The sequence below is a fragment of the Panthera uncia genome (genome assembly GCF_023721935.1).
Source record: "Panthera uncia isolate 11264 chromosome C1 unlocalized genomic scaffold, Puncia_PCG_1.0 HiC_scaffold_4, whole genome shotgun sequence".
NCBI classification, from domain to species: domain Eukaryota; kingdom Metazoa; phylum Chordata; class Mammalia; order Carnivora; family Felidae; genus Panthera; species Panthera uncia.
Genome location: NW_026057585.1, coordinates 87,366,329 through 87,392,526, shown reverse-complemented (window position 1 = coordinate 87,392,526; position 26,198 = coordinate 87,366,329). Strand labels below are relative to the sequence as shown.

At 51.6% G+C, this 26,198-nt stretch overlaps 3 protein-coding genes across 6 annotated transcripts in view; 1 reads left to right on the top strand and 2 right to left on the bottom strand.

Moving 5' to 3' along the window:
* LYPLA2 (lysophospholipase 2) overlaps nucleotides 1–463 on the top strand; it is a 4,779-nt gene extending 4,316 nt beyond the window's left edge. The window contains exon 11 of the transcript XR_007454883.1: nucleotides 85–463. The gene's annotated coding sequence lies outside the window, so the exon portion shown is untranslated. The remainder of the gene's footprint in view (nucleotides 1–84) is intronic.
* A 54-nt stretch (nucleotides 464–517) lies between these two features.
* GALE (UDP-galactose-4-epimerase) lies at nucleotides 518–5,231 on the bottom strand. 2 transcript variants are annotated; one of them, XM_049617811.1, is made up of 11 exons: nucleotides 5,142–5,231; nucleotides 3,335–3,460; nucleotides 3,015–3,130; nucleotides 2,813–2,926; nucleotides 2,371–2,547; nucleotides 1,959–2,072; nucleotides 1,796–1,862; nucleotides 1,609–1,694; nucleotides 1,432–1,509; nucleotides 1,119–1,233; nucleotides 518–869 (listed from the first exon to the last, which is right to left on the bottom strand). In XM_049617811.1, the coding sequence occupies exons 2-11, from the start codon at nucleotides 3,453–3,455 to the stop codon at nucleotides 811–813; spliced, it is 1,047 nt and encodes a 348-aa protein (XP_049473768.1). In that variant the 5' UTR covers nucleotides 3,456–3,460; nucleotides 5,142–5,231; the 3' UTR covers nucleotides 518–810. The 2 variants fall into 2 exon arrangements, with proteins under 2 accessions (XP_049473768.1, XP_049473769.1); XM_049617812.1 differs by lacking the exon at nucleotides 5,142–5,231 and adding an exon at nucleotides 4,826–5,105.
* A 97-nt stretch (nucleotides 5,232–5,328) lies between these two features.
* Nucleotides 5,329–21,099, bottom strand: HMGCL (3-hydroxy-3-methylglutaryl-CoA lyase). Of its 3 annotated transcripts, none has more exons than XM_049617815.1 (10): nucleotides 21,000–21,083; nucleotides 19,051–19,332; nucleotides 17,364–17,447; nucleotides 14,889–14,996; nucleotides 14,126–14,221; nucleotides 12,477–12,625; nucleotides 11,452–11,515; nucleotides 9,820–10,008; nucleotides 8,103–8,228; nucleotides 5,329–6,833 (listed from the first exon to the last, which is right to left on the bottom strand). In XM_049617815.1, the coding sequence occupies exons 4-10, from the start codon at nucleotides 14,955–14,957 to the stop codon at nucleotides 6,732–6,734; spliced, it is 795 nt and encodes a 264-aa protein (XP_049473772.1). In that variant the 5' UTR covers nucleotides 14,958–14,996; nucleotides 17,364–17,447; nucleotides 19,051–19,332; nucleotides 21,000–21,083; the 3' UTR covers nucleotides 5,329–6,731. The 3 variants fall into 3 exon arrangements, with proteins under 3 accessions (XP_049473772.1, XP_049473773.1, XP_049473771.1); XM_049617816.1 differs by having other exon boundaries at nucleotides 19,051–19,254; nucleotides 21,000–21,075; XM_049617814.1 differs by lacking the exon at nucleotides 19,051–19,332 and having other exon boundaries at nucleotides 21,000–21,099.
* Nucleotides 21,100–26,198: the final 5,099 nt, after the last annotated feature.

Below are 26,198 nucleotides of genomic sequence, written 5' to 3'. Positions count from 1 at the left end.
CCCCCCCCCCCCCCCCCCCCCCCCCCCCCCCCCCCCCCGCCATGACTCTGCCCAGATAATCGTGTCTCTCCTCCTTCTCTCCAGCTGCTTCTCAATCATGAATGTGTCCATGGCCCGGCCCCCGTGCTGCTGTGGGCTGCCTGCCCCTGGGCAGGGGTGTTGGTGAGGGGGCAGAGTCCTTCGAGGGGGGCCTTCCCTTAGGCCCCTGAAACGTGGGGGCTGGGCCCTGCCCCTCCCCGCCCCCCCCCCCCCCCATTGCCCTGTTCTCCCCCGTAGGCCTGGAGCCTGCAGGGCTGGACTGAGGCTCAAAGTCTCCCCCCGCTGTCCCACTCCCACGTTGTCCCCACTCTAGGGCCAGGGGGGAGGTGGGGGAGTTGTGTCTCGTCTTCTGTCTCCATGTGGTTTTGGGTGTTTTTCTTGTTGTATCCTGGATTCCGATAAAATTAAATTGCTTCAACTCTCAGGCTGGATGATTCTGTCCGAGGGGTAGAGAGTGATCATGTGCAAGAATCTGCCCCAGTGTTAGAAAACTTTTATTTTAAATACTTTAGAAATCTCTTTCAGAGCAGTATAAATTAGTTCCTGTGTCAGGGCCCTCGTTCCCACATTTGCTTCTGGTGGTCCTGATGGGTTCGTGGAAAAGAGAGACCCCCAACTCCTGGTCAGTGGAACCCTTGGCCCCCCGCCTGGTGGGCTGAGCAGGCCCGTCTGGGGTTTGAGGTAGGGGAGGCTGAGGCCCTGGGTTCCCACTGGAGGCTGGAGAACAAGCAGGTGTTTCTTTCCTTCACTGGTGCGTGGCAGGAGAAGGTCTCAGGCCTGTGCCCCAAAGCCGGAAGGATTCTGCTTCTGCCAGCGCCACAGATCTTCACCTGTGATGGGGGGAGGTGTGGGGTCAGGGTCCACGTCGGAACGCGGGGCTCCCGCCACCTCGGGCGGCCCAGGGTGGGCATGCCTAGACCCAGTCAGCCCCTTCCCAGCCCCTGAGCCGGTCGGGCCCCTGTCCCCACCATCCCTGACCTGTCCTCTTCCCATAGGCCTCCGGGGCCTGGCCAGGCCTGCCTTCCTGGCCTCGGGGGTCAGGCCAGCACCCAGGGTCAGGGGTTAGGGCTAAAACTCACACATCCGGTCCAGCCCTAAGGCCGCTGTCCAGCCCAGCTCCTTGAGGGCCAGGCTGGGGTTGGCATAACAGGCAGCCACGTCGCCTTCCCGCCGTGCCACCACCTTGTATGGGATCTGCAAGAGAAGGGGCAGCGGGAGCTTGGCTGAGCCGGCCCTGGCGCCTCCTGCCCCGCTGCCGACCAGGCTGAGAAATGCAGGTGCAGGCACCCTGCGCTAACAGCACTAAGGCAGGTGGTGGAACCAGGCGGCGCTGGGATCCCCGTCAGGGAGGCTAGTGGGAAGGGCCCAGCTCACTGTGACGTTCCGGCCTACCTTCTGCCCGGAAGCCTTTTCCATGGCCTGGACCATCTGTAGCACCGAATAGCCCGTGCCCGTGCCCAGGTTATAGATCTGCCCAGGAGAGGAAAACGGGTTATGGAGGGGGGTGGACCAACTACCCCTCTGGACCCCATCTCCCTCACCAAATTCGCTTCTCCCTTTTCTCCCTACCCGACAGCCACACTGCTCCTTCAGCTTCCTCAAGGCCGCGATGTGGCCCTTGGCCAGATCCACGACATGGATGTAATCCCGGACACCTGCAGAGGAGGTGGTTGGGTGTGGGGGTTAAGTGTAGTCTCTGTCGGACCTCCCTCTCCCCCTGGCTCCCCCTCCTGGATCCTCCTGGTCCTGGGCTCACCTGTGCCATCCTCTGTGTCATAGTCATTGCCAAAGACATTCAGTGCCTCCCGTCGCCCAATTGCCACCTGGGGTGGAGGTCAGGTCAGCTCTTTCCAGGCCTCTGGCACCAGTTGTACCCTTCAATCCTATGGCCACCCCCTGACCTTCCCCTTCTCCCTTACCTGGGAGACATAGGGCATGAGGTTGTTGGGGATGCCCTGGGGATCTTCACCGATGCAGCCCGAGGCATGGGCGCCTATGGGGTTGAAATACCGCAGCAGCACTGCGTTCCAGGTCTGTGGGACACAGGTCAGAAGATGGGGAAGGAGGCGCATGCTGTGCCCAAGCCGAATCCAGAGCTCTTTAGCTGCTTCCCCTGCCCCCAGGCCTAGTCTCTATCCCCGGAAAGCAGCAGGGGGTCAGGCCCACCCACTCCGTGCTGTGACTTTGGGCAAATCGCTGCAGCTTCCAGAGTCCTAGCTGGGGGTGTTCACGGGAGACCTTGAGTCCATGAGTGGAGCCAGGGCTGGGTCAAGCGTGCGTGTGTGTGTGTGTGTGTGTGTGTGTGTTGGGGCGGGGAGGGGGTACCCTCACCTTGTCTGCCCGGCACAGGTCCCGGATCATTTCCTCGATGAAGAACTTGGACTTGCCATAGGGGTTGGTACAGCCACCTGTGGGGTGGGCCTCATCCAGGGGCAGGTACTGGGGATTCCCGTACACGGTAGCCGAGCTGCTGAACACCAGGTTCTTCACCCCGTGGGCCCTCATGATCTGCTCACGGAGGAGAGGCGTCAGCGGCCTCTGCCCCGCACTTAGTCCCACCCCCTTACTCCTTTACAGGTGAGAGGGGCTGAGGTTCGGGCGCTCCCATTTATAGATGGGGAGACTGAGGCGGAGAAGTCAAAAGGGACACGTGTCCAAGGTGGTACAGCTCGGGCCCTGCCTGACTCTGCCCCCCAGGCCCTCATCTACCGTGTCTGGCGTGGCCTGCCCGGCCGGGGCCTCCCGGTGTCCGTGTCCTTGCCACACGTCTCACCTCCAGAAGCTGAATGGTTCCTGTCAGGTTAACTCTGTAATAATCCAGAGGCTTCTGCACGGACTCTCCCACGGCCTTGAGACCCGCAAAGTGGATGACTGCCATAAAGTGATGCTGCAGGTGCAAAGCCAGGGTCAGAGGTTGCTTTACAGGCCCTGGCCCTTGGCAGGGCCCCCTGCCTGCCTGCCTGCCAAGCACTGACCTTCTTGAAGAGACGCTGTAGGGCTGCCTGGTCCAAGATGTCCATCTCCTCAAACTCCACAGAGCGGCCTGTCAGCTCCTGAACCCGCTGTAGGCTCTCAGGCATGGAGTCCCTTCCTGGTTGGACACATGGAGACCGTCAAAGGAGAAGACGGGTCCTGGGTTCCCAAGGGACTAGCCTGATATATGTGTGTGTGTGTGTGTGTGTGTGTGTGTGTGTGTCTGTGTGTGTCTGTGTGTCACCCCTAGTAGGTGGAGGTAGAACAAAAGGTTTTCCTTCCGTCCCCGCCCAAAGCCCTAGCCCCCCACCCCTGTGCTCACCACGGATGGCATTATGGAAATTGTCAATGACTACAGGCAAATAGCCGGCCTCCAGCAGTTCCAGCACCGTGTGGCTGCCGATGTAGCCAGCGCCGCCTGTCACCAGCACCTTCTCTGCCATCGCACCTGGCACAGAACACAGTGTCAGAGGTGGTCGAGATGGCCCACTCAGGGACCCGCCTAACGTCCGAGGGAGGCAGTAGTGTGTCCCAGCTAATAGGGTGGATCTGGAATCAGCCCTGGTCCGGGTCTGGACATCATCTCTTTCTGGCCTTAGGCCTTGGAAATCACTTATCCTCTCTGCCTCAGTTTCCATCTTTAGAAAATGGAGTTGATAACTACAAACATGATGCAATCGTGTGAGGCTTACGTGAGTGATTTGAAACGCCCACAATGTGGCACAGGTGGGGAGACTGATGCACGGGCACCACAATCCTGGTCCCAATTTACCTGTGATTGAGAAGATGAGACCTAAGGCCCCCACGGTGTCTGGGGACTAGACAGTCCTGGCCCGAAGGACACACGGCCAGCAGCACTGGGACTCCCAAGAGCCCAGGAAGAGGTTCTGTCTGCTCAAATTCAGGCCTTCCCAGTCTCTCTGCCATCACTAGGTGTAAAGTGGCCCAGTGATTAATACCTCCCGCTCCAGGCAGCTCCCCTGACTCCCACAAGAGTCAGCTGGGAGGAAGCAGGAAATGTACCAACTGGCCACAGGGTGGGGTCCTTTGCCAGGCCCACTGGAGCCCGACTCTGGGGCTGCAGCACCACAGTCCCGGAGTGGGCCCCACCCGCCCCAGGTCATTCAGGCTGGCTCAGCCTCTACCAATGCATGCCAGGGCCAGCTGGGTCACCGCCCGCTTGGAGCTAAGGATGCCACCCAACTTTAGGCGGCACCGAGCCGGGCGCTGTAGACGTGGCCCTGGTCCCGACTCCACTGCCAGGTGTGCACCTCCGCCCTGAACAAACTCTGTGGGCGGAGAGGGGGAGTGGGTAGGGAACCCCAGACACTGAGGCCTTTCATTCGGTGTGGCCTGGCCCGCAGCCGCCTTCCTCCTGGCTGCCTCAGTCCCCTTCTGGGCTTATTCACTCCCACCCACTTGACTGCGCTCCTGCTGAGTGGCGGGCTCCTACCGGGCACTTCTGCATTTTTCTCCCTGTGTTCCCCCAACATCCTAATGAGGCAAGTGTTAGTGCCGGCACTTTACCGAGAAGGATACTAAGGTCAGAGAGGTCAAGTAATTTGCCCGAGGACACACAGCTACTATACACACAGCTACTATAGCCGCCCTAGAATCCGGATCTCCAGGTTCACAGCGAGCCAACCTCGCACTTCACCCTTCCCCCCATGGCTTCCCGCTGGACTCTGCTCCCGACGCCAAGACCGCCCCCGCCCCCACCCCGCCTCGCGGAAGCCCGAAAAGTGGTCGCGGAGGGGCCCCGGGAGGCAGGAAGGGTGGTGAGGTCGAACTCGCCCCGGACCGACGGAGTGACCTCGGTCGGATGTCGCCTCCTCGGTTTTCCCAGTCTGCAAAATGGAGGGGAGGAGGCGATGGGCGTCGGGCTGGGATGTGGGCCGTGGCTCCGAGGGGGCCGAGCTCGGAGCTCCCGGGTCGGGAATGAATGAAGTCGGGCCGCCCCGGCCAAGGCGGCGGGAGCTGGGAGCGGCACAGGCACGGGCGAGCCCGCCCTAGCGGGGCTCTGCCCGGAACGCGGCCCGGACCCCTGAAACCAACCCTCGCTCCCCGCAGGCCACCCGGCCCCTCGCGAGCCCTCTAGCCCTCCCCACCACGGCATTCGCCTTGCGAACCTGTTCGGAGCCTCGCGCCCCGCGCTGCTTCCAGCGGCGCCGCCTCCCGCGCTCGGCGCCCGGGTCCCTTTAAGAGCACACGGCCCACCTGGTCCCGCCCCCTCCACGCCCCCAAGGAAACGTGTCACCGGGGAGTGCGCGCTACGGGGCGCCGGGAGGACCAGGGGCGCCGCGACATCTAGGCGCCTGCGCGGCGCGGTCCGGTGTCGGAAGGCGGAGGGGAGGCGCGGCCTGGCCCGGGGAGCTCGGCTCCGGGTGCCCGGCGGCTGTCCCGCGGCGGGAGCCACAGGCCGAAGGCGGGGCACCCCCCCTTCCCACCACCCCCACCCCCACCCCGCTCACCGCCCGTTCGCCAGCCTCTCTGCACGTGCCCCGCCTGTTCTTCCGAGCCAGCCTAGCGGGAAATCAGCGACGGCGCGCAGCCCAGGCCCTAAGGGGCGGCCGCCCAGAGGCCGCGGGCTCTGCGAAGTCTGGTTCGAGAACCACCCAGAGAGCTGGAGGGCAATCGGAAGCTCGGGCGGACGCCGCAGTGCTCGCTGCGCTCGGCACCCGCACGGACCACTGGGGACGGTCCGTCCGCACCGTGCCTGCCACAGTGGACTAGAAGACGGTGTCGTGCTTCTGCTGAAAGTAGGGGCAGGGCTGGGGCACTGTGCGTAGGAAGTCCTGACGACCCGAGCAAACAAGCCGTGCCCAGCCCGCAATGCCCTGGGCCTGCAGTCCAGCGAGGACGACTGACGACGGTAGCGCCGGAGCTGGAGCCCAAGGCGCCCGGACCCGCGCCTCCCGGCTCTCAGGGCCAAGAGCCTCAGAAACCACCTCTCCGCGGGTTTCTGGCCAGACCTGAACGAGCCCAAAGCCACTGATTTCCAGTCATTATGAATTTGGGGCCCGGGTGGGGAAACGGAGGAAACCCAGAGGCCAGTAAACCAGCTCAAAGTCTCCATTTTCCTCTCAGGATGCCATGTTGTAAAGGTGGTTTATTCCCCCCCAGTCTCCCCCATTCGTACACACATCTGCACAACGGAATACCTGAATGCTTCGTGTCATTAAACCTTTAATTACATAAGCGCTTTTCGAAAATCATGCTCAGAGTGGAGATTTTCCAGAGATGCCAGAGTTGGCAGTGGCCACCAGAGCAGCTCAGCCCTCGCCCCCTCTGCCGGCTTGGGGAAAAACTCCACACCCCTTTGCTCTACGGAGTCAGTGATGGCCCCAAGGCCATGGCAGGGTCGAGCCACGTGTGTAGTGTAGCTAGCTGACAGATTTCACCCAGAGATGAGGCCGGAGCACCAGGGAATGGGTTCCAGGGGACCCCCAGGCATTCAGCTCCTGGCGGGAGGTGGTTCATGGGGCAGGGAGACCTACAGCCCCCAAGGCTTCTCACTCACACCTGGGTCTGGCAAGGAGGCCCGAGGCCAAGCAGCTCCTGCCCTCCTGCCTCCCTTCTGCAGGAGCCCTATGTGCAGACCCCCCGGGAGGTGCCTGCTCCTGTGAATTTCATTCCCATTTCCATGTGCCCTGTCCGGAATCATTCACGTGTGCCCCTCTTGCCCACATTGTCCCCAGCGCTTGAGGCAGCAAAATGGCTCAGAGTTTACAGGTAGCCTGAGCCACTTTGGAGCAGGTTTTTCTGTTCAAGGCTTGGCAGATAAAGGCCCCAGCTTCCAGGAGCTTCTGGAGGTTCACACCCTTGGAGAAACAAGTGAGACGATGCGCTAAGTCATGACCTGCCTTCCACACCCAGGGAAACAGACTGGACAGAAAGCTGATACTGAGAAAGTAAAGGTGAAGACAGACCGGGTCTTGTTCCTCTTATGGTGGGACCCCGACTGCCCACAAGCCTGTATCCTTGTGCCATCGGGGGTTATCCCTGTGCCTCTCCTTGTATGTGGAAATGGTTTCTAGTGCTGCCACCAGGGCAGGAATCTGGTCAGTCCTGTGTGGTACCCCATCTCCAGCGCCCAGCACCCGGCCTGGCCTGCAGTGGTCAAAAACTCCATATTGAAGTAATAAAGACCACAGGCGGAGAGCTGGGACAAAAACACCAGCTCAAAGGGCCACCCTGGAAACCTCTGTTCATCACGGTAGCTCTCATTCACTGATGCATTCTATGCTCTCAGCCCTGGGCTGCACATTCTCCCATTTTCCCATCGAATCCTAACAGCCCTAGGAGATAGGTGCTGTTATCATCACCATTTCTTAGGCCCAGGGAGGTGAAACAACTGTCAGGTCACACAGCCCGTGAGTGACAGGAGTAGGTTTTAAACCGAGTTCTGTCTGGTCCCAAAGCTCAGACGTGGTACTGCTTCCAACCCACCACTGAGGGCCCTTAACTGACTCTGATGGAGCCCCGGGAAGGGCTGGCTACCTCTGCCCTCATTCTACACGGAGTGAAACAAAGGTGTGGGGGGAAATGACTCAGGTAATGGATGTGACTCCTTTCAGGGCCCTTTCCCTACACCTTGGTGCCTCCTCCAACTGACCTGTCCAACTGAGAGCCTGGCCTTGTGGCCTCCATCAACCACACTCTGCTACCTCAAAAACATACAATAGGTGTTCCTGGGTGGCTCAGTCGGTTAAGTTTCTGACTCTTGGCTTTGGCTCAGGTAGCGATCTCACGGTTCGTGCGTTCAAGTCCCACACTGGCCTCCACGCTGACAACACAGAGCCTGCTTGGGATTCTGTCTGTCCCTCTCTCTCTGCCCCTCCCCTGCTCATGCGCATTCTCTCTCAAAATAAATAAAACTTGTATTGGAAAAAAAAAGTACAATAAAACATCCCTAACCCCTTGAAAGCCTTGCCCTCTTAAGTGCCCTCCCTACCACCCCCCCCCCCAAAAAAAAAAAACCCAAAAAGAAAAACAAAAAAACCCTAAAAACTATCAGCTTCTGTCCTCTGGCTTCAGGGAGAGCTCTAGTCAGTTCAGGGTTGTCGCCACCAGGGGGCAGGCGTGCTTACCGTGTGAATGCCCAAGCCAGACAGCATGTAGACAAGGTCCTCAGTGGCCAAGTTTCCTGATGCCCCCTGTGCATAAGGACAGCCTCCAAGTCCTGCCACAGAGGCGTCCACAACACTCACCCCCATCTGGAAACACAAGGGGTTGAAACATGGCTGTCATTGTGGGGACCAGGGCCCTCCAAAGCCAGTCTTTGCAAACCTCCCAATCAACTGCTGGCTGAAATTCCACTGAGAGTTATTCTTTCCTTTGGCTAAAAATTCTGTTACTGTTCCTCCTCCTAGTTCATGGAACAGTGTGAATCTTTTTTGTGGACACTGTTTCCTCTACCAGGGGTATCATCCCTGGTTCCTTTCATGCTGGACTCCTCACCCTGAAAGGTCTCCTCATGCTCTTCCTGGACACAGACCTAAAGGAAGTACCTCCCACTGCTGAGATTTCAGACCCCTGTTGTTTACTGTGATTCATTTATCCACCCCTCCTCCCCTGCCCAAGGCTGTTCTCACTTCAAGTTGGACCTCTAACCCCAGAAGGCCTTATCCCACAGCCCTGAGTCAGTACTGCCCACTTGCCCCTTTCCCTCTCCTCAAACCTCCCAGACCTTAACCTGGATACCCACAGTGGAGAAAACAGACCCAGAAAGTTACAGAGTCATGTGGCTTAGAGACGTGAGCTTCTAGGAGATAAGAGGGGGGAAAAAAAAAAGAAGAAAAAGAAAGGAGAAACAAAAGAGAAAAAAAAAAAACAACAACCCAAAGATGGCCCAGGATTGCTTTAGCTAACATAAAGAAATAGGTCAGACCTTGACCAATGTGAAGGCAAGGTGGCTTGCAGTCAGGCACTCAGAACTCTCCTTCTAGGGCTGGCCAGTCCAGGGAATCCTTCTGGGCCAGCCCACAAGAAGCAAACCTCAAGGGAAACCCAGCGTGAGGCCTCGGTTCAATCTTCGGGGAACAGCACGCAAGGCTGCAGCGGAGTGACCTTTGCCTACCCCTACTTCTGGTCTCCTCGTGTGCTCCCCGACAGCCCTGTGCACACTCCCTGGGCCAGCGCACGCGTCCTCCCTGAACCCCGTCTCAGCCTTCCAATGGAGGGCTGCCTAGTCAGCTTTTCACTCCCCTTTTCTTTTCTTTTTTTTTTTTTTTAATTTTTTTTTCAACGTTTTTTATTTATTTTTGGGACAGAGAGAGACAGAGCATGAACGGGGGAGGGGCAGAGAGAGAGGGAGACACAGAATCGGAAACAGGCTCCAGGCTCCGAGCCATCAGCCCAGAGCCTGACGCGGGGCTCGAACTCACAGACCGCGAGATCGTGACCTGGCTGAAGTCGGACGCTTAACCGACTGCGCCACCCAGGCGCCCCTCACTCCCCTTTTCAACTGCTCACCTCTTCACAGCCTCCGAGCTTCATTCAAGCCTCCTCTGGCAAATCCTCTCTGGCCTTCTTGGCTGGGATGGAGGCCTTCCTCAGCCTTGTGCTTCCTCTCTTCCTGTGATCTGTCATAATGCACGAAGGCTACCACAAAACGCCCTTGGCTGTCTCCCCTAAGGCCCTTCTAGGCGAGGGTCACATGTCTGTGTCCACGGTGGCCAGGCAAGGGCCCGGCACACAGGTAATCAGTGAGAGCTTATTGAAAGAATACATGAACCTAGCTGGCCTGCCACTATGCCCTTTAGGAGAATGGACACAGGTCTTTCTCCCAGGACATGCCCTGATTACCTGAAGGGCCATCAAGGTGTTGGCCAGGGCCTGGCCATAGGTGTCATGGCAGTGGACGGCCAGGGCAGCCACGGGCACCTCATACGTGACAGCGGACAGCATGTCCTTCATGATCCCAGGGGTGCCCACGCCGATGGTGTCCCCCAGGGAGATCTCGTAGCAGCCCATGGAGTACATCTTCTTGGTGATCTGGGGAAGCAAGCAAGCAGTACTTGGAGGGCACTGGATTCTCCAGGTCCGGGGCCCAAGACTTCAGACGCAGGGATTCTTGGCCTACGCGGAACATCTCCCCGTCCGAAACACTAAATTCCTGTCGCGTCATAGGCCCCTTACGACTTTCTGAATGGCAGTGACAATAACCTTTCTCCTCATTAGGTTGCTGAGACGTGAGGGAGCAGGGCCAGCCGCTGGAGCAACCCCGGGGCTGTGACCCTGTGCCTTCCTCCCCGGCGCGCCTCAGACTTCGGTCCTTCACTTCCTCCCTGTGCCACAGCCAAACACTGGACCCAGGACCATGGGTTCCTGTCACCTACTTTATCCTCAGCAAGATCTGTCACCTCGTGGGTCTGAGGTGCTAGTTATATACTGTCAATAGAAGTACACAACTGTTTAAACTTTTAGAAGCCCATTTGCAAATCCCTAAAACCACTGAAAATCCAGGGCAGCGTGTGTCCCGCTTGAGGAGACGCTGCCCCACCCTGCACTGCAGAGAAGGCGGAGGGGATGACAGGGCCGGGGACGCAGCGGATGCTCGGCCGAGGTGCGCCAGGGGGATGCAAGGGCGAGCCCCACCGCCCGGGCAGCAGGCCGAGGACGACCCGTGGGGACGGAGGCCGCAGCGAAGGAGCAGGCTCCGGCGTGACGGACACTGGTGGCCGTCCCAGTTTGCCCGCTCCCTGGCTGGGGGCGCCGGCGAAGGGCTGACCCTCTCGGAGCTTCCATTTCTGCTTCTGAGAAACGGCGACGAGCCTTTGTGGGCTACGGTGAGGACTGGCGGGGCCGGCGGCCGAGACGCAGTGTGCGGCCGCCGCCCTCAGCAGGCACCTGCCCGGACGCTCCCCACGCAAGTGGGGGCACAGCAGGTGGGGCTGAGACCCAGCTGCACCATCTACAACCTGGGCGGCAATCGTTCGGTCTTCGTTTCCTCGCCTGAAAAATGGAGTAACACTAACACGACCAAATTTTCGGGGTGACTTTGAGGGCTAAGGGGCGTGAGCTCTTGGGTGGCTCAGACTCCGTTCCCACACCGTGCTCTTCTCGGTGCTGACTTGGTTACTGCTCAGAGGGCGCCAAGGACGCGGCCTCCCCAACCGCTGCAAGGAACCACAGGCACCCCGGGGGAGGAGCCTCTCCTTAGATCACCTCAATTATCACCAGTCCACTGACCAGACTGGAAGCCGCATCAGAGGTTTTCAGGCTGGGGCGGAAGGTGGGGGCTTGAGAGAATCCAAGCTGCACTGGGAGGCGGGCCTCCAGGAGCAAGTGCTGGGCTGTGCTCCCAGGGGGAATGAAGGAAGGAGCTGGGTGAACGAACGACATCAGTGACCCACCAGGAAAGGGTGGTGAGGAGGACCTCAGGGGCAGGCAAGGGAGACGACCCTCAGAAAACCCCGCCCCGATACACACACACACCTCAGCTACTTTAGCCGGGGAGATCTTCCCTTCATAGGGGCATCCAAGCACACAGGAGACATACCTGTGGGAGGACAGGGGAGGTATGGTGTCAGTTCCCCCGAGCTCCTTGGCCAGCAGAGCTGACGCAGGGTCGAGGGTTGCTGTTTCACATACACCCCTGGAGTGGGGCAGGTCAAACGTCTGGGTGAAAGGCGAATTCGAGGATGTGGAGTCAGAATGGTCATGCCGTGTCACGCCAGGAGGGGGCAGTGGAGAGCCAGGGCAGGGAGGGGACTAAAAGGCGCTGTTCAGGAAGCTGGGGCTGCTTAGGCCTGAGGAGAGAAGCCAGAGAACAGCCGGGAGAAGCCGGGAGAGGGCAGTATGACAGGCCCCGGAGCCACAGGGTATGCGGCCCCTACTCACAGGAGGGGGCCAAGCACAGATGAAACCCAAGTAGGAACAGAAGGGCTGGGCTGGCCTGAAGGCCAAGGATCAGCTGCTCCGGTGAGCTGCTCGAGGATTCATACGTACACTCATTTACTCAACTGCTATCTACTGAGTTGCCCACTAAGTGCCAGGCACTGGGTCATGTGGTGAGCAAGACGCCAAGGTCCCTACCCTCACGGAGTCTGTTTCCAGTTAGGGAGAGAGCCAAGAAAAGGGCAACCCAAGGGGTGGATGCGATCATCTCTGAGTGACTGCTGTGAGGGGAAGAGCGGGGAAAGTGACAGGAGCGGCTACAGGCGGTCCACGGCAGCCTGGGTGGCCCGGGGGAAGGGGGGCGGACCTCTGGGGCTGCGATGTGGGAGGTGGGGGCGGGGCAGGAGAGCTGCTGGAAGAGCATTCCAGACAGAGAGAAGAGCGGTGTGGAGGCCCCAAGATGGACGAATGGGGGTGTTCAAGCCACAGAACAAAGGACAGGTGTGGAGTGTGGGCTGCCTGCACCCAGGATAAGGAGTCTGTGGGGAGGAGGGTGTTGAGTCAGAGGCTGGCCCCATTCCAGAATGGTGCCGAGGGAAAGGCACTGATGTGGTCTCACTCACCCGCGCACAGGGATACCAGCGGCCCGAGCCGCCCTCAAGATTTCATCAGCGCGCTGTAAACTCTCATCAATGGAGCAGTTGGTGTTCTTCTTAGTGAACTGCTCCGAGGCAGCTCCAAAGATGCTCACTTCCTTGGCTCCAGCAGCAACCTGCCAAGAGCCGGGTGAGCTCCTTTCAGCCTTTTTCCCTTCGAGGAACAACAGCTTGGCAAACACTCTGGTCTTATGGCAAATTTTATAATATATGAATATTATGGGTTGAATTGTGTCCCCCCACAAAAGATTTATAGAAGTCCTAATCCCTAGTACCCCAGAACGTGGTTTTATTTGGGAAAAGGATGGGTGTGTAAGTAATCAGTTAAGGGGCGCCTGGGTGGCTCAGTCGGTTGAGCGCCCGACTTCAGTTCAGGTCATGATCTCGCGGTTTGGGGGTTCGAGCCCCGTGTCCTGCTCTGTGCTGACAGCTCAGAGCCTGGAGCCTGCTTCGGATTCTGTGTCTCCCTCTCTCTCTGTCTCCCCCCGCCCCCCACTCACACTCTGTCTCTCTCTCCTTCAAAAATAAACATTAAAAAAAAATTAAAAAAAAAAAAGTTATCAGTTAAAATGAAGTCATACTGGTCTCTACTTCAATAGGACTGGTGTCCTTCTAAGACGGAGGCCATGTGAAGACACACACAGAGGAAATGGCCGGTGAAGACGGAGGCAGAGAGAACAGAGTTGTCCTCCCAGTCCTCAGAAGGAACCAACCCTATTAACACCTTGATTTCACACTTTTGGCCTCCAGAGCTGTGGAGAATACATTTCTGCTGTTTTAAGCTGCCTAGCTTTTGGTATTCTCTTATGGTAGCCCTAGGAAATTGACACTGTGAATTAGATCTTCATTTAAAAAGACACCACCACCTGGGGTGCCTGGGTGGCTCAGTCGGTTAAGCTTCTGCCTCTTGATTTCGGCTCATGTCATGATCTCGCAGTTTTGTGAGTTCGAGCCCCGTATCAGGCTCCGCGCTGGCAACACGGAGCCTACTTGAGATTCTGTCCTTCTCTCTGCCCCTCCCCTGCTTGCACTCTCTCTCTTTCTCAAAAATAGAGAATTAAAAGCTTAAAAAAAAACCCCACCACCACCCGTGGCCTTCCCCCAAAGGCCAACACTACCACTGCCATCACCACCCTGCAAATCACCCTGAAGGACAGTTTTCTGCCTAAATTCAGAATCAACATCCCCAATGATGCTTTTGTCCTAACTTGTAAGAAAGTTAGCAGATACGAGCAACCACTGTGGGGAGCACGATTCCTTTTCTCTAAAGAGGAAACGTGTATTAACAAGAGCTAACATTTATTAAGCACTTACCTTCTACCAGGCTTTTGCTAAGCAATATAGGTGCATTCTATCCTCTGAAATCCTCCCAGCATCAGGTAACCATGATTAGCCCTATTTTACAGGCCGAACCTGAGGCTCAGAGAGATTAAGTAGCCGGTCAAGATCAGAGAGCTGGGGGTGGCAGGGCCCGGTCTGTCTGACAGTGCTCATCGTTACTGGAGAAAGCCCTTCAGACAGACATCCCACAACAGGAACTGGGGCTCAGGGACAAGACGGGGACCGATGCTGTCTATCTCATTTCAGAGGCCCCCGCCATCAAGCTAGTCTCTTACCGCTGCCTGGAAGCCTTTGATATTCGGGGTCAGGACCGGGTAGTTGATGCCAGGAAATTTCTGGATGCCCTTCAAGACTTCAGCATTGTCAGCCATCTGGGAGCCAAAGGAGACAATGCCAGGTCACTGCCAAAGGCAGGCAGAGAGCTCAGGTACAGAAAGCGTTTTTATCACAAGATCTTTGTTGTCCAGACCCCTGGAAAGGAAGTCCTTTTGCAGAGCCGCATCTTCCCAGTGCTTTACTATTTGTTTTGCACTGATGGGCCAGAAGGCTCCTCGGTGCAGGTAATTCCCCCAATTTCTCCATATGGCTAACACTGTCAGCTTTACATAAGCAGGAAAAGCAGCAATGACGCTACCAGCCATTTAATGAGAACATACTCTGTGTTATTTACTACTCAGGTAAACAGGATCTTTCTTCCCACTTGATTGTTTCTGTGAAGCAGCAGTTGTCTTTCCCTTTTACAAACACAGACACCACATCTCTAGACAGGTCTAGAGATTCTAGACTTCCAGAGCCAGAAGAGACCTGAGAGGTCACCCTCAACCTGGAGAGGGGAAGACCTCACCAAGACCCCCAAGCAAGGAAGGGGCAAGCCTCCTCCTTATGTTCCTGTGCTGCACCATGCTACTAGGAGTCACCTGAGACCAAGCCAGAGATCAGGAGACCTCTGTTCCCAACTTCTACCTACTTTCAGGGCAAATGCAAAACTTTACACCTCTTTCATCTGAGAAACGCCTGTTACTGAGGGCTGGGGCTCACCTGGGGAACCCACTTGGGGGACACAAAGCTGGTGGCTTCTATAACAGGGAGTCCTGCTTCAGAAAGCATGTCTATCAGCTTGATTTTTGTAGGAGTAGGCACAATATTCTGTAGAGGAGACAGAAACACCAGAAAAGACAGGTTAGCAAAGCTGGGAATACAGTGGTCTCAAAATGCAGTGCCCGTTAGTTCAAAGCTCTGCTTAAAGCATGCACTTCACATTGGGGCGCCTGGGTGACTCAGTCGGTTAAGCGTCCGACTTCGGCTCAGGTCACGATCTCGCGGTCCGCGGGTTCGAGCCCCGCGTCGGGCTCTGGGCTGATGGCTCGGAGCCTGGAGCCTGCTTCCGATTCTGTGTTTCCCTCTCTCTCTGCCCCTCCCCCGTTCATGCTGTGTCTTTCTCTGTCTGAAAAATAAACGTTAAAAAAAAAAAAAGCATGCACTTCACTATCTCAACTTCTAAGCATGAATGAGTTCACACGTAATCCTTGCCAGTAGGTGGGGCACATCTTCAAGTTCTACAGATAGCATTTTGCAGTGGAGGCAACTTCTCGCCTGAAAAGGTGTAAATATTTACATGGAAATGATAATTTTTCTGCCTTAAAGGCTTTTTCTTAACTGTTAATTTATGAACCCACCATAAACAAATTGAGATCAATGTGCGATGGCTCGAAAGGGCAGAGATGACTAACTCTCTGGGTCCCAGGAGATGGGGCCCCTAAAGTATCACACTGCCCCCTTTTCCACCTCCCAACTGGCTCAGGGCCTCATCCTCACATGGTCAGCCTACTGCTTCTTTCTTTCCCTCCCCCACCTCGCCTAGTTGCTCCACTAGGTTCTATGGATCCCCCTTTCCAAATCCACTATCATTCTCCCATGTATATTACGGCATGGTCTCACTCTACCAATTCATCCCACAAGGAATCCTTCTAAAACAGTCTCTATTGTTTCACTCTCCTGCTCAAAAGCCTTCTATGGCTCCTTAGTACTTACAGGTTTAGGTAAAAAATCCAAGAACTCAGTCCTTCTCACCAGGCCCGTCCACCCCAACCCCCTAATTTCTCTCCCATTGCTTTACCTTAATTCATTCCGTAATTTTTAAGAGCCCTCCATGTTCCGGGGATTGTGCTAGGTGCTAGGGATACAGCAGTGAGCAGAACAGAAACGATTCTGCCCTCACAGAGCTTACAGTTTATTGTCAGAAATAAGCTCTCACTATTAAAACTTGGCTTTTCAAAAAGAAGAAAGAAAGAGAAAGAAAGAAAGGAAAGGAAAGGAAGAAAGAAGGAAAAAAAGACATTTCTGATTGAAAAAATAATACATGATTATTTCAAAAAACATGCCAAAACCAGAAGAAAACCATCCTTAAAATCTCCCAGAGATAACAACGGTAACACCCTGATAATGTAGCTTTCTAGATCCATGTAATCCAATACATTAAACACTAGCTATATGTGATTATTTAAATTGACATTAATTTAAGTTACATAAAAACAAACTTTCAGTTCTCCAGTCACACTAGTCACTTTTGTTTTTTCTTTCTTTTCTTTTCTTTTTCTTTCTTTCTTTCTTTCTTTATTTCTTTCTTCTCTCTTTTCAATGTTTACTTATTTTTGAGAGAGAGAGAGTGGGGGCACATGTGTGAGCAAGGGAGGGGCCAAGAGAGAGGGGGACAGAGGATCTGAAGCAAGCTCTGTGCTGACAGCAGACAGCCCGATGCGGGTCGTGAACTCACGAACCATGAGATGATGACCTGAGCCAAACTCGGACGCTTAACTGACTGAGCCACCACAGCACCCCACGTTAGCCACATTTCAAGTGCTCGATAGCCACATGTCCAGCACAGCTCACATCTACGACGTTTCCATCTTCACAGAAAGTTGTACTGGACAGGACAGTTCTAGACTCTTTTCTAGGTAGATGTTCCCACACACATATAAACTTTTTTGTTTCTTACATAAAAGTGTAAGACTAAAGAATATACATACTATCTTATCATCAGCTTGAGTCACTTAATATACACCTATATTAGTAACAACTTCATAATCCATTTTATGAAGTCATTTAAGTACTTGATCTAACATTCCCCACACTGAGCATTTAGGTGGTTTCCAACTGTTCTGTTGTTACAAGGGGGTTGGAAGGAACATGTCTAAGGCTAAATCTTTGCATGTGGCCTTCATTGCTTCCTTTGAATAAGTCCCCTTGTGTGGAATTGCTGGATAAAAGGCATGCTCTCACCTTCACTCTACTCTCCTGTGGTCTGCCCCACTGGGCCTTGAGATGTTCCCCCTGGGGACACCACACCTGTCGCTCCACCAATTTAGATTGCTTTACCGTCACAGGTGCCTGCCCGGCCTCCTGGACTTTGGCTGGGACAATCGTGTCTTGCACAGCTCTGTCCATCCCGGCTGTGCCCACCACAGGGAGCTCTTACTGCCTGAAAAACCTCTTTTGGATGATTTCCATCTTTACCTTTTCATTTTGTAGTCCGTCTCGGGCACCAACTTCCACAATTTTCACTTGCTTTGGGAAAGTATCCGCAGAAGAGGTGCTGACCTTTGGTTTAAAAGAGGAAATGAAAAGTAACCAGAAGAGATTGTCCCAAGTCCCCAGGGGGACAGATCTAAAAGAATGGATCCACCTTCACTGAGACAAGAAGCAGTATTTCTCACTGAACAGTAAATATTTCTCACATTTGGTTCATTTTAGAATTGAGAACAAAAAGAACAAAAATGTTTCACTGAGGAATGGGCAAGAGATTCATGCTCCTAGTAAAAGTCCATTTCCAACTGTCTGTCAGCGGAGCATTTAGGTTGTTTCTTACACAAACCTATTTGCCCCTCCTAAACTTAGAAGTCCCCAAACAGAACTGTTTAAATTCTCCTGAAGCCCCATCTGACTTCATGCTTTCTCAGTAAAAATCATCACATACATTCTACTGCTTAAGCCAGAAACTTGACTCATCCCCTGACCCCACTCACCATGGGCTAGAAGGTTATCATTTGGCTCCTGCTAATCCCAGTGAACTCATTACTTGTTTCTACTGTCCCACACCCCCCCCCACCTCCCAGTGAACCCATTACTTGTTCCCACTGCCCCACCTTCCCCAGTGGGGTAACTACACTGCAGTCCCAATGGCCTTCCTCCCACAGCAGGGTCTCGAGGGTTACTGTTCCCTCTGCCCAGAATGCTCGTCCACATCTGGCTCCTTCTCACCTTTCAGCCAGATGAGCCTCTTCTGACCACTCTTTGTAAAGCTGCCAATCCCCTCACCCTCATCATTTTCCGTATCAAAACAGTAATTCCTTCAGAGCACTGCAAATAATGCCTACTCAATGTTTCCCCCAATAGAATATAAGCTCTATGAGGCTCAGTCTCGACCTCCACTCCATCCCTTGTGTTTGGCACTGTGCTTGGCACACAAAGCAGGCACTCATTAAAAAGTTACTGAAACAACAAATAAATGCATGAAGGGGCATAGCTGCCCCAGAGGAGGGCAATTACTAGGTATGGGGAGTAGTTCGTCTTAGACTTCGTGGGGTTGGGGGATAGAGGAGGACTTGTTCTGTTAGTCATAGGCTGTGTGATGACAAGGAAGGGGCTTGAGGGGAGAGGACACCAACAGCTGAACACATTAAAAAAAGTCCTTGAGTCTCCTCCATTTAAATTCTGCCCCAAATCTTCCTCTCCTTACCACCAAGTAATAAACAAGGCTTTTCTCCCCTCTCTCCTCTGTTCTTCTTTTTTTTTTTTAATTTTTTTTTAATGTTTATTTATTTTTGAGACAGAGAGAGACAGAGCATGAATGGGGGAGGGGCAGAGAGAGGGAGACACAGAATCGGAAGAAGGCTCCAGGCTCCGAGCCATCAGCCCAGAGCCCGACGCGGGGCTCGAACTCACAGACCGCGAGATCGTGACCTGAGCTGAAGTCGGACGCTCAACCGACTGAGCCACCCAGGCGCCCCTCTCCTCTGTTCTTCTTAATACTACAACTCTTCAAATTAACTTCGTGTTACCATAATTAATCTGGATAAACATAATGCAATGAGGCCGCGGGAGAGAAGTGCATTGGGTAATCTGCTGAGGATCGCCAACTCCTGAAACCCTTAAGGAAGGAAACGTTCCCTGCTATGAATCAGCTAGAACTTGAACAACTCACCTGAACTGGCCTTGCTTTTAGTCAGAGACTAAGGCGATGAGCCAATGAATTTCATGAAGTCAATAGGAAGGTCTCTGCAAGGTGAATGTCACTACAACAGGGATGTTCAGCCTATGCTAGTCCATTGCCCTAAATGGATCCCATTGGAATGTAAGCTGCATGAGGCAGGGACTTTGCTTTATCCATTGCCGTATTTCCAAGGCCCTGGGACACATACGGGTTTGACAAATAACTGCTGGATGTTGTTGAAAGCACGCAAGACCCGCTTCCAGTGTCCTTTTACTAGAAAAGCACAGACTCAATTCCACTTCCTTCCCCGTAACAACTCTTCACATAATAAAATAATAATCCACATTTATTAAGCATTTAATATTTGCCAGGCACTCATCAGCGCCTTTTACACATTAACCCATACCATCCTCTCAACCTCATTAGGTCGGCCTATTACAATCTCCTGTGAAGCCCAGAGATTAAATAACTCTCCCAAGGTCAGATGGTTAGCTGACCCACTGATCGATATCTGAACCTGGCAGTGTAGACGTACAACGCTTGCTCTTAACCCCTAGGCCACATTGCCTCTTTGCCACTTTTCTGTCTCCCCCCCCCCCCCCCCCAATATTCTACCTGTCTTGGTTAATCACCCAGTTCATTCCCTCTGTACAGCTCTGCCCAGAGATGATCTCCTCTAACCACAGAAGTCCTGGGCCAAGCCTCCCGAGCTACGGCATACCGGTACCAACAGTTAATAGCAACTGAAGTCCAGCGCTAACTTCAGGGTCAGTACCGCACTGAGTACCTCCATGGCAGGGACTATCATCATCTCAAGTCCGTTCAGGAAGAAGCAGCCTCAGAAAGATTAGCCAAAATCACACAGCTAGCAAGTGAAGAAGTCTGACCTTGAACCATCTGCTTCTGCTCTCAACCCTATGCTAGTAACCCCACGAAGGGCCTATTACCACCACGTCATCACACATTTTTTTTCACAGCACGTTGATGCCCACCATCTCATTTAATTTTATTTTTCAAGGTGGAAGCACCATCTCTACTTTACACATTAATAATCGGTAGGGGTGGGTGGCCTAGCAGACATTAGAGTGGTCTTCCGAGGGGCCCACTGCCAAGACAGTGCCATTTTCTCCACCTTACTCTTCTAACTCTTCCTAAACAATCTAAGGCAAAAATAACACAACTGACTTATCCCTTACTATGACCTAAAACAATGTCAAATGCTTTACCTACATTTTCCTTCCACTCCAAAGAACCCGGAGGTAATGTTTACCCAAGTTATAGACGAGAAAACGGAGGTTTAGAGAGTAAATGATTGTCACTCAATTTAGAAAGGGGCAGAACCACTGGGCACCAGAGCTCTAGCTCTAACTCTAACCAAAACAATTTATTCAACCCCTTATTCAACTAGGTCTCCTACACTTTCCCTCCGCTCACTGAGCAGGAACATCAGGCTCGAATATGCCCAAAGTACGATTCCAAGGGAATCACAAATAGTCTTACGCGATCCCAGTCCTACTTGGCACGCTAGGATGGCTCTCCAAGCGTCCCCAAATGCAACCAGAGCTGGCAATGCCGGCGGAGGGAGGGCGAGAGCCTTGCTTTCTCCGCTCGGAATTGGAAGGGTATTCGTGACATTCGCTACTGAGAAGCCTGGCAAGGTCGGAAGCTCGGAGGGACGAGGTGCTAGGGTCGCCGGGAAGAGACCCAGATCTCCATGACCCGGGCAAATCGTTCCCTATCTCCGGGCCTCAGTTTCCCTGTGCCCCTCAAGGGATTTGGGCGGGACAAAGAGGATCCATGACTCCAAGGCCCTCCTCCCGACGGTGGCCTGAGGAGCTGTCCGGCTTCGGCTCTCAAAGAGCAGCCGCCACGGGCCAGGGCCCCGAACCCGACCGTCACGGTGCTTGCAGGGCCACCCCTCGGCGGGCCGGGGCACTTACAGCCCGGAGAGACGCCAAAACCATCAGTCTCCGCGGCAGGAGCTTCCTCATTGTCGCCATCTTGGCCCAGCTTCCCCCGCGGACCTCGGCTGAGCCTCACGTGACCGCCAGCCGCCAGGTGGGCGTGCCCCTGCCTTTGGGGCGGGGCTTCGGGTGCGGCGGAATGACACCCTCAGCTGACTCTGTTTCCAGTTTGTTTTTCTTTCTTCTGGCCTGCTGTTCCTTATCCATTACGTTTTCTGAGTGCCTTCTACTTGCCATGGCGAAGTGAGGCTAGGACTATAAAGATGAACAAAAATTAATCAAGGGGTTTGGAGTCTGGGAGCTGTAGGAAGACATTAATAATCACATAAATAGTTGCATAATTACTACCTTTAGCAGTAATCACGAATACCCTTACAGTTCCGAGTGCAAAGTAATAAGATGAAGCATTAGTATTTGCCATGCCCAGGTCTGAGTTCTTTGCACGTATTAACTCTTTCATCACGACCTCCAGGATTCAAATGCAGGCAGTCAATGAGAGAGACAGAGTGCGCGCGAGCATGAAACATCCTTTGATTTCATACCTTGAGAATGAGTAAGATTTATCCAGGTAAAGAGGACACAAGAAAAGCTTTCCAGAGAGCAAACCATATGCAAAGGCCCCGGGGCAAAGAAATTGAATGCTTAGAGCAGTGTTTTTCAAAATGCATGTTGTACCCCATTAATGGGTCATAACGTTAATCTAGCAGGTGCCAACTTTTTTAAAAAATAGAAAAAATTGGAGAAAATAGTAGTAAAGCTAAGTACTGCTTTGCAAATCTTTTGTTTGTTGTTACATATGTCAACTAGGTTACAATGTAAATTAAATTTCTTACTGTAGGTTGTAATTTAGAAATGTTTGAAAAACACTGTTTTAGAGAGATAAGAAGGCCAGAATGACTGCAGAGCAAGGATGGGACTTTCTACTAAGATGGGAGAGATTGACAGGGACCATACCACTGGCTTTGGAGAACACATTAACAGCTATCTTAATAACAATGCATTTGATGGGTTTTAAGCAGAGAGAGATGATCAAATTCCCATTTAGTGGAAAGTCACTGTGGCTACTGGGTGGGTGGTATCCAGCTGGTAAATGCACTAACTGGCATTCCTACGGGAGTCAGAGAAGGCACTGTCCCTGCCATCAGGGGGCTCAGATTTTAGCTAGGGAAGAACATGACCTGATAAGTGTTCTGTTATGCTTCCATAGTACCAAAAATTTCCTCAGCACCAAAAACTACTCCCAGAGTTCTCAAACCTGCAGCTAACGGACAGAATCAGACCTCAAAATACTAGCACGGCATTTAATTTATTTTAAAATATTTATTTATGATTTTCATGACTGTTATGACATATTTATTTTTGACTTTCAGGAATTGTGCACTGAAAACTATAAACAAACTGTAAACAATTCCTGAAATTAAAGAAGACAGAAATAGATGGAAAGGTATCTCATGTACATGAATTGGAAGACAATATTGTTAAGATGTCAGTATCATCCAAAGTGATCTGCAGATTCTGTGCAATCCCTATTAAAACCTCAATGATGTTTTTTGAAGAAATAGAAACATTCATCCTAAAATTCATGTGGAACCTCCAGGGGCCCTGAATAGCCAAAACAATCTTGGAAAAAAAAAAAAGCAAAGTTGGAGGACTGACACTTTTTGATTTCAAAACTTACTATATTAATAAAAACAGTGTGGTACTGGCATAAAGGAAGACATATAGATCAGTAGAATAGAATAGAGAACCAAGAAAGAAACCCTTGTATATATGGTCATATAATTTTCAACAAGGATGCCAAGATCGTTCAGTGGGGAAAAGGACAGTCTTTTCAATAAACGATGCTGGGAAAATTGGATATCCACATCGGAAAGAATGAAATTGGATGCTTACTTCACACCATATACAAAAATTAACTCAAAATGGATCAAAAATCTACACGTAAGAGCTAAAACTACAAAACTCTTTGAAGAAAACATAGAGGAAAAGCTTCGTGACATTTGAGTTGGCAATGATTTCTTGAGTATGGCACCAAAATCATAGGCAGCAAAAGGAGAAACAGAGAAATTGGACTTCATCACTTTTGTGCATCAAAGAATACCATCAAGAATGAAATAATAACCCACAAAATGGGAGAAAATATTTGAAAATCATATATCTGATAAGTGCTTAATATCCAGAATATTCAAAGAACTCCTAAAATTCAAGAACAAATAAACATCTCAAAAATGGCAAGAATGTGAATAGACATTCCTCCTAGGAAGATGGTGTTTGCCAAAGTAGAGTGGTTACCAGAAGCTGAGGGGAGAAGGATATGAGGCATTATTGTTTAATGGGTACAGAGTCCCAGTTTGAGAAGATGAAAACATTCTGAAGATGAATAGTGGAGATGATTGCACAACAATGTGCCTTAATGCCTCTGAACTGTCTACTCAAAAGGGTTAAAATAGTAAATTTTATGTTGTGTACGTTTTACCTTAATAAAAAAGTGCACACACGCTCACCATACGATGACTGTTCTTAGGCAAAGCATGCCATTGCCAGTTCCTGTCCCCACCCCTCCTAATTATTATCACAGATGGTCTGATTCACTCATTCCCTGTCTGTCTCCTGAAAGCACTTGTTAGTAAATTCTGCAGATGTAAGTTACTTACAAGCCCAGCTCTTAGGTGAATGCCTAAAGGGCAGAGACTTTAATTGATTGTTCACTGCGGTGTCCACAATACTAGGTACATGGCTGGCACTAAATACTTACTGAATGAGTAATACTAGCAAATGTACTTGAGTCTGCTCAGGGTCACTCTCAGTTGGAATCTTATTTTAACTCAAATATGAGAGAGGAAAAAAAAAACAGAAAAAGACACCACGTAAGTAGAGTGAAGAATAAAATAAAAGGTACAAATTTGAATGAAAGAGGGAAGAAGTTACAACTGAGAGAGGATCATCCAATTAAAAAAAAAAAAAAAAAAGAAACTGGCTCTTTGAGACTAAAAACAGTGCCAACGCCATATGACCACACTGATTAAAAAAAAAAAAAAAAAAGAAGCACGAATAAAACAAGAGGACAGAATTAAAGACACTGCACTGTTGAGTTTACCAATTTATGGACAATAAATCTGAAAACTTGGTTGAAATGGATTTCCTAGAAAATTATAACTTTCAAAAGTGGCTCAAAAATAAAATCATCTTCACATCCATAGAATGGCTATAATCGGGACCCCTGGGTGGCTCAGTCGGTTGAGTGTCTGACTTCGGCTCAGGTCATGATTTCACAGTTCGTGGGTTCGAGCCCCGCATCAGGCTCTGTGCTGACCGCTTGCTCAGAGCCTGGAGCCTGCTTCAGATTCTGTGTCTCCTTCTCTCTCTGCCCCTCCCCCGCTCACGCTTTGTCTCACTCTGTTTCTCAAAAATAAAGAAATGTAAAAAAAATTTTTTTTTCAAATAGAATGGCTATAATCAAAAATACAGAAAAAAAAAAAAAGACATAATAGCAAGTGTTGATGAGGACAGGAAGAAGCTGGAACTTTCGTAGATGGCCTGTGGGAATGCAGAATGGTACAAAGCACCCTGGAAAAGTTTGTCTGTTCCTCTAAAAGCTAAACACAGAATTACTATATGATCCAGCAATTCCACTCCTAGTTACGCATCCAAAATAAATGAGACACAGGAAGTCAAAGAGATAACTTACATGTCAATGTTCATAGCAGCATATTCACTGTAGTCAAAAGGTCTAAGCAATCCAAATATCCATCAATTGGTGAATGGATAAAAAGAATGTGGTATACACATACAGTGGAACGTTTTCCAACCTTAAAAAGGAATGAAGTTTTGATACAGGCTGTACTACGAATAAACCTTGAAATACTATGCCAAGTGAAATAAGCCAGTAACCGAAGACAAATATGATTCTACTTACATGAAATATCTAGGAAATTCACAGAGACTGAAAGTAGAATAGAGATAACCAGGGACCGGGGACACCTGAGTGGCTCAGTCAGTTGACTTTCAGACTCTATTTTGGCTCAGGTCATGATCTCACAGTTTGTAGCATCAGGCCCCACATTGGGCTCTGCGTTGACAGCGAGAAGCCTGCTTGGAATTCTCTCTCTCTCTCTCTCTCTCTCCCTCCCTCTCTCTCTGCCCCTCCCCTATTTATGCCCCTCCCCCTCTCTCAAATAAGTAAACATTAAAAAAAAAAAAACAGGGGCTGGAGGAGTGGGGATGAGAGGGATGGGGACTTATTGCTTCAAGGTTTCAGAGTTTCTGTTTGGAATAATAAAAATCTTAGAAATGGTAGTTGCACAACACTGAGGAAGTACTAAAAGTCACTGAGAATTATATGCTAAAAAATGGTTGACGGAATACTATGTGGCAATGAGAAAGAATGAAATATGGCCTTTTGTAGCAACATGGATGGAACTGGAGAGTGTTGTGATCACTGAAATAAGTCATACAGAGAAAGACAGATACCATATGTTTTCACTCTTATGTGGATCCTGAGAAACTTAACAGAAGACCATGGGGGAGGGGAAAACAAAAAAGGGTTAGAGAGGGAGGGAGCCAAAACATAGGAGACCCTTAAAAACTGAGAACAAACTGAGGGTTGATGGGGGGTGGGAGGGAGGGGAGGGTGGGTGATGGGTATTGAGGAGGGCACCTGTTGGGATGAGCACTGGGTGTTGTATGGAAACCAATTTGACAATAAATTTCATATTAAAAAAATGGTTGAAATGATGAATTTTATGTTATATATATATATATTCATAATAAAAAAAAGTTAAAAAAAGAGTTACCGTATGAACCAACAATTCCACTCTAGGTATATATGCAAGAGAAATAAAAACATGTGTCCAGGGTGCCTGGGTGGCTCAGTCAGTTAAGCGTCCGACTTCGGCTCAGGTCATGATCTCGCAGTCCGTGAGTTCGAGCCCCGCGTCGGGCTCTGTGCTGACAGCTCAGAGCCTGGAGCCTGCTTCAGATTCTGTGTCTCCCTCTCTCTCCGCCCCTCTCCTCCTCACATTCTGTCTGTCTCTCTCTCTCAAAAATAAACATTAAAAAGTTTTTCTTTAAAACCCATATGTCCATTAAAAAAAGTTGTGCATAACTGTACGAAGCAGCCTATTCATAATTAGCCAAAAAAGTGAAAGTAACCCAAATGCCCATTAAGTGATAAAT